General features: G+C 45.9%; 1 protein-coding gene across 1 annotated transcript in view; it reads left to right on the top strand.

The window, feature by feature from the left end:
* The first annotated feature begins 297 nt into the window (after window positions 1-297).
* mylk4b (myosin light chain kinase family, member 4b) overlaps window positions 298-7,134 on the top strand; it is an 11,307-nt gene continuing 4,470 nt past the window's right edge. Inside the window, exons 1-8 of the mRNA XM_061078644.1 lie at window positions 298-807; window positions 2,006-2,087; window positions 2,501-2,933; window positions 3,036-3,256; window positions 3,880-3,985; window positions 4,814-4,907; window positions 6,631-6,740; window positions 6,829-6,970. Of these exons, the coding sequence (XP_060934627.1) occupies window positions 298-807; window positions 2,006-2,087; window positions 2,501-2,933; window positions 3,036-3,256; window positions 3,880-3,985; window positions 4,814-4,907; window positions 6,631-6,740; window positions 6,829-6,970 (1,698 nt within the window). The remainder of the gene's footprint in view (window positions 808-2,005; window positions 2,088-2,500; window positions 2,934-3,035; window positions 3,257-3,879; window positions 3,986-4,813; window positions 4,908-6,630; window positions 6,741-6,828; window positions 6,971-7,134) is intronic.

The raw sequence follows: 7,134 nt of genomic DNA, 5'->3' as shown, positions 1-7,134 counted from the left end.
ATCCCCGACTGCACACCCGAGCCCCCGGCTCTTATCACTGGCCCCTCGGTGCCTGACGTCCGAAGGGGGCTGCACTTTAATTTGTCGGATCGCCATTTGCTATTCTTAAAACTCCACCCGGTGGCTCTTGTGTTGGCCGAGACGTCTCTGTTCTCCCTCGGCCTCTTTTCTTCTGCCTGCAGCTTTGTCCTGAGATATGGTTTTTTTCGCTGTGGTTTCCTTCAAACCTACATGAAAGTGAATGGACTTCATCAGTGAAGGAAAGATTTTTTGCTCTTTGTCTACTGTAAACCAGCCATGAACTCCACCCTGGTCAACTCGTTAGCCAGGGTTTACGACCCGAACCCTCTTCATGGTCAGAAGCCTGGTGGAAGGAAGTCGTCTCTTGGCGGGCACCAGGCTTCTTCGTCCTCTTCTCACGACGCCGCCCTGCACAGCGTGGAGAGCCGCATCGACTCCCTGAGCTCTCAGATGGAGCGCCTGCTCAACATGCAGCAGACTGTCCTGACCCGGCTGGACGGCCTGTCCCAGGACGTCAGGGGCATGGGTCAGGATCTGGCCTCCATGCGTGAAGCCGGCCACGGCGGGAGGCGGGAGTCCGGGGTGGGGTCGGCGTGCCGGGAGCTGCGTGGGGCAGTGGAGAGGCTCAGCGAGCGCACGGAGAGTCACGGACACCGGCTGGACGGCGTGGAGAAGCTGGTGGAGGGCACCCAGCAGGTGATCAGCTTCATCGGGGAGGTGGTGAAGAGCTCCAGGCTGGTGGAGCTGCTCTTCAAACAGCCTGGACACAAGCAAGCGAGCAAGAAGGTGAGAGCTCCCGGGTGCAAAGGTGCGAGAACAACCCGCAAAAACCACAAAGTCTTTCCACCTACTCGTGTCTTCACTTCTCTTTTTTTCCCGTCTCCAGCGTTTGAGGGAAAGCGCAACGCAATATTCCCACACTGCTTCCAACTCCGTGTGCCAAGTCGTTAATGTCGGCATAGTGAGGAGTCTGATTGCATTGTGATCATTGCGGCAGATGCATTAAGTGCCATCTGAAAGGTTGCAAAAGGCGTCTTCCTGGTGGAATGCTACGGTTGATGCTGAAGTCTGAAGGATTTTGTGGCCAAAACACACAAAGCACATCTTTTTGTAATTGTTTTTAGATTTATTTTTACAGTGTAGCTCTGCCACTCACTCCTCTCGGGGCTGATATGGCTCCTAGTAAAGCTATTCTTAGTCCTGCTGTACTTCAACAAGTCGCTGTCTGTAATGTTAAGTAGTCAGACTGCTTCTCTTATCAGAACCAAGTGTCTATCTGCAGCTGCACAGCACTTAGCATGACCTGCTCAGAACACGCCACAGTACGGCCGGGCTGGTGCACATGTATGTAACCACATGTAGTCTGCACCAACACGTTCATGTTTCTTCTTCTGAAGGATCCATTGGTTTTGTAGAACTACACAGTTTGCAGTGTGTGGATAATGCTGATTCAGCAGCTGTTTTCAGCAATGGGAGCTTGTGTCAATTTCACTGGCTTCTGTCGGGGGCACTTTAAAGCTTTTTATCTATATTCCTCTTCTATCACGTCCTTTAATCACTGTCCAGTACATTTTGGGAACAACCCAGTTTCCTGTGTCGGGGGGGGACGTCGCCTGCTGCAGATGATACGTGACCTTTCCTGTCTCTGGTCCAAGGAAGGCATCCGTCCCCCAGAACATCACGCTTGAGTTACGGGGCAACCGCAGAAACAGCAACAAACACTTTGGCTTGTTGTCGGACTATTGTGCAAATGGAAATCTCCAGTATATATAACTGTGCTGCTGCCGTCAGATATCAGACTCCTGGAGACAGAACCCCACAAATCACTTCCTCCAGACTGTTCCACCAGTGACACAGAATCACTGGAAATGAGACGACTGCAAAGTTGAGGGGATTTATTGTGAAGATTTGCTCTGAACTTCCCTTTTGTGTTCGTAGGTAACGTATAAAATCTAAAGTATTTGTTTCTTCTTTCTCCTCAAAGGCGAAGGATGAGAAGGATAAAGCCAAACTGAGCCTGAAGGGTCTGAAGGCCCAGAAGAAGAGGAAGCCCCAAGATTCCTCAGGTCGGTCCGTCACTCGCCTGAGTTTATTCACATTATATAAACACAAATATTAACAGTAATAACAAGTAACAATAGCGACTCTAATCCATATATATCCACATAGATTCAACCTTATTGTCATTGTGCAGAGAACAAAGTACAAAGCTAAAGAAACAGTAGAGTAAGAAGGTAGCAGACGTTAAGGTTCCTGGTTTCGATTCCAGGCTCCTCTTGAGCAAGACACTAAACTCCTTACTGCTGTATGTGCATGAATTTGAATTAGCCAAACACTGTAGAGACAACCTCGATTTAACTGCAGCTCAGTTATGGTCTGCAATCAGTAGTTGTCGACCTATTGATTTGTCAAGATCCATGAATTATTCAATGAAAGATTATCTGTCTTGCAATTGAAACAAATCAAATGTGTGTTTCAGATTCGGTGACCCTGAACGAGCCGGAGCTGCAGGAGCAGGTGGAGAAGCTCAACCGGCAGAACGCTGATCATTCCCATGTGAACGCTGAGGCCGAGGCCCAGAGAGGAGAGGTGAGAGGCAGCGGAGGAAGACGCCAGGAGCCGGCCGAGCTGATCCTGGACGGACCTCACACCTCGGTCCCGCAGTCAGGGGAGAGGAAGACCACCTCTGAGGGGAGAGAGGAGGAAGAGGAGGAGGAGGGGGAGGAGGATGTCTTTGAGGACTCCGAGCCGGAGGAGGAAGAGGAGGAGAAGGGGGAAGACGTGAGAGCGGAACCAGCTGGGAAAGTGGAGGATGAGGAGAAGAAGAGGCACAAAGGAGACGCTGAAGAATCGGAGAAGGTCCCGAGTGTCAACGCAGACATGAGCAAGACGCCTGTCCTGAAACAGGAAAGGTACTTTTCTGCAGAATCACTGGATCATGATTATCGTTTCATTTATTCCCATTTTATCTGAGAATCGGCAAATATAGATTTTGCATTCCTGTGAATGTGCAGTTGTGATGAGGTCGGGGATGTGGCGACCTGCAGCAAGCGACGCGTCACGGAGGAACATCTGGTGAAGGACGACCTCAAGAAGAGCAAGGTGGAGAGCGCAGAGGGGGGGGCGGCGGCGCTGGAGAAGAGCGAGCAGCAGGAAGCTCAGGCTGACGAAGCGAAGCCGGAAGAGGAAGAGGAGGCGGAAGACGGGGAGCCGGCGGTGAAGGAATTCATTATCGGTAAGTCATGATGTCGTCGAACGTACGGAAAGCCATCAGGGCCAATCCGGGGAAAGGGAAGGGGAAAGTCGAGACCTTTATTTTGAAATGTAGGTCTGAACTCAAGTTTGTCAAATCCTGCTGGGTTTGAACTCTAAACTAAAAAGTGACAGATCCTATATATACTTAGATACCTTTAACAGAGTGTGAGAAATAATTCTAATTAAAATACAAGACCTTTAGTTACGAGGATGAATTGATTTGTGGTCGGACAAAGAAATTATATTTTATTTTCTTGTATGTTTATGCCTCAGTATTTATAGAAAATCTTGGCTCTGCTTCTGTTTGTCATGAAGTCGCGATGAACTTCATGTGCAGCAGCGTCTCCGTGACGACTCATCGTTCTTGTTCGTTAGCTGGCGACATTTGACTTTTCTTTCCCTGGGAGCAGATCCAGTGTCGGCCCGAGCGTCAGCAGCGTGTCAGCCGCCGCAGCTGGCCGAGCAGATAATGAGGCGTCGGCACGCCGCTATTTTCATCCACTTTGTTTCTGGGCTCCTCCTCAAATCTGTGCTCTCACTCTCTCACTCTTTTTTATCATTCATATCATTTCTTTGTGTTTCCTGTATCGTTTTTCCCTCCAGACTCCAGCCCTCCGCCGCTGGCCCCGTTCGAACACTGCATCGTGACGCCCAAGCCGCATCAGATCGGAACCTACTACACCATCAACAGGGATGAGGTCCTGGGGGGGTGAGTGACCAGGACACCACACAACCTTGTTTTCATTTCAGGGACACGTCGCTCTCCTCTAAGGAAACAAGCAGAGGATGTCACTCGCTTAATAGTTTTTTCCAAGACCCTTTTTATTGCCCTTTAAAGTGGCCTGAGCGCCTCGGAGGGGGGGGGGGGGGGCTCGATGCTAAATCCTGCCTCTCCAACAGGAGATTACTGCCCGGCACGCAGGCACATTTCTAGAATGGCTGACATAATGACACCAGTACAGAGTCCTTATTACTGAAGGGACCCGACATAATGAACAATATGTTATAATGTTATTATGAATTATTTGTTCATTATTGTTTGGTCGGTAAAAGACGCCACAGTCGTAACATTTTGCAACTAAAAGTCCAAAGATTTTCAATGTATAATGATTCAAAACAGAGGTTGGAACCAGAAACTATCTGGAATTTGAATATGATAAATAAGTTAAATGATCACTTGTATCTTAATCCTTTCAGCACGAGAGTAAATAGTTTGACGGTCACCAAGGACGTTTTGTTTTCAGCCCGTCTGTTAGATTGTTGGTCTGTTTGTGAGAAAGATAACACAAATCATACATTCTTTAACACTGTGAGCATTTTTATATAAATTTCCCCATTTCCCCACAGAATGATTAATTATATCAAGAGAGATGATATCTGTGGGTTTGTAAAAATTTGGTCACACACAGTTGGGCCTCTGTTGAGTTCCATAGTTTTTTCATATAATCTGAATTCCAGGACGTCCCTTCTTCTTCTCTTCTTCCTGTGTCCATGTCTGTGTTTGACTCATGACAGGACTTTGTGCTTCTCTCCTCAGGGGACGATTCGGACAAGTCCACAAGTGCACGGAGAACTCGTCCGGGCTGACGCTGGCCGCCAAGATCATCAAAGCCAGGAGCCAGAAAGAGAAGGTGAAGCTGAATTATGAATATGAAACAGTGGGATATCAGTTTCCTCAGAGAATCTAACACTCACAGTGATGTGGAGGAGGTTTGACGTCTGAGCAGATGCAGATTTGGTCACATTGTCGCCTCAGATATTCATAGTTGACCACCGAACACACACAATCACACACAAACACACAAACACACACACGTTTATACAGGAAGAATCATGCTTTATGATCAGCGTACCTGTGCACCTCATGTATTAACTGGTCTGTGTATTAACTGGTCTGTGTATTAACTGGTCTGTGTATTAACTGGTCTGTGTATTAACTGGTCTTTGTATTAACTGGTCTGTGTATTAACTGGTCTTTGTATTAACTGGTCTTTGTATTAACTGGTCTTTGTATTAACTGGTCTTTGTATTAACTGGTCTGTGTCTTAACTGGTCTGTGTATTAACTGGTCTGTGTATTAACTGGTCTGTGTCTTAACTGGTCTGTGTATTAACTGGTCTTTATATTAACTGGTCTGTGTATTAACTGGTCTGTGTATTAACTGGTCTGGGTTTTAACTGGTCTGGGTTTTAACTGGTCTGTGTATTTACTGGTCTTTGTATTAACTGGTCTTTGTATTAACTGGTCTGTGTATTAACTGGTCTGGGTTTTAACTGGTCTGGGTTTTAACTGGTCTGTGTATTAACTGGTCTGGGTTTTAACTGGTCTGGGTTTTAACTGGTCTGTGTATTAACTGGTCTGTGTATTAACTGGTCTGGGTATTAACTGGTCTTTGTATTAACTGGTCTGTGTATTAACTGGTCTGTGTATTAACTGGTCTGTGTTTTAACTGGTCTGTGTATTAACTGGTCTGTGTATTAACTGGTCTGTGTATTAACTGGTCTGTGTTTTAACTGGTCTGTGTATTAACTGGTCTGTGTATTAACTGGTCTGTGTATTAACTGGTCTGTGTATTAACTGGTCTTTGTATTAACTGGTCTGTGTTTTAACTTGTCTGTGTATCAACTGGTCTTTGTATTAACTGGTCTGTGTATTAACTGGTCTGTGTATTAACTGGTCTGTGTATTAACTGGTCTGTGTCTTAACTGGTCTGTGTATTAACTGGTCTGTGTATTAACTGGTCTTTGTATTAACTGGTCTGTGTCTTAACTGGTCTGTGTATTAACTGGTCTGTGTATTAACTGGTCTGTGTATTAACTGGTCCTTGTATTAACTGGTCTGTGTATTAACTGGTCTGTGTATTAACTGGTCTGTGTATTAACTGGTCTGTGTATTAACTGGTATTTGTATTAACTGGTCTGTGTATTAACTGGTCTGTGTATTAACTGGTCTGTGTATTAACTGGTCTGTGTATTAACTGGTCTGTGTATTAACTGGTATTTGTATTAACTGGTCTTTGTATTAACTGGTCTTTGTATTAACTGGTCTGTGTATTAACTGGTCTGTGTATTAACTGGTCTTTGTATTAACTGGTCTTTGTATTAACTGGTCTTTGTATTAACTGGTCTGTGTATTAACTGGTATTTGTATTAACTGGTCTTTGTATTAACTGGTCTGTGTATTAACTGGTCTGTGTATTAACTGGTCTGTGTATTAACTGGTCTGTGTATTAACTGGTCTGTGTATTAACTGGTCTGTGTATTAACTGGTCAGTGTATTAACTGGTCTGTGTATTAACTGGTCTGTGTATTAACTGGTCTGTGTATTAACTGGTCTGTGTATTTGTCTCCTCAGGATGTTGTGAGGAACGAGATCCAGGTGATGAACCAGCTGAACCACGCCAACCTCATCCAGCTGTACGCCGCCTTCGAGTCACGCCACGACATCATCCTGGTCATGGAATAGTACGTCTGGATCTGTGCGTGTTGACACCACAGAGTTTAAAAGCTCTATAGATGTAAACACCCCCCTCTGCTCCTGTTTGTGCCGCAGTGTGGAGGGAGGGGAGCTGTTCGACCGCATCATCGACGAGAACTACAACCTGACGGAGCTGGACACGGTGCTGTTCATACGGCAGATCTGTGAGGGGCTGCAGTACATGCACAAGATGTACATCCTGCACCTGGACCTCAAGGTAAACCTGCATGACACCTTATTATCACAGTTCAGCACCGATTGAAGTATTTAAACAAGTATTTATGCTCCATTTCCCTTTATCCAGTCAATCGATTGAATATGATACCAGGGACAAAACACATGAAAGAATCAAAAACCATAAGAAATCACACTTTTAAAAGC

The sequence above is a fragment of the Limanda limanda genome, chromosome 9, assembly GCF_963576545.1.
Source record: "Limanda limanda chromosome 9, fLimLim1.1, whole genome shotgun sequence".
NCBI lineage: Eukaryota > Metazoa > Chordata > Actinopteri > Pleuronectiformes > Pleuronectidae > Limanda > Limanda limanda.
The sequence above is the reverse complement of the archived record's forward strand: the minus strand, read 5'-3'. Positions and strand labels throughout refer to the sequence as shown.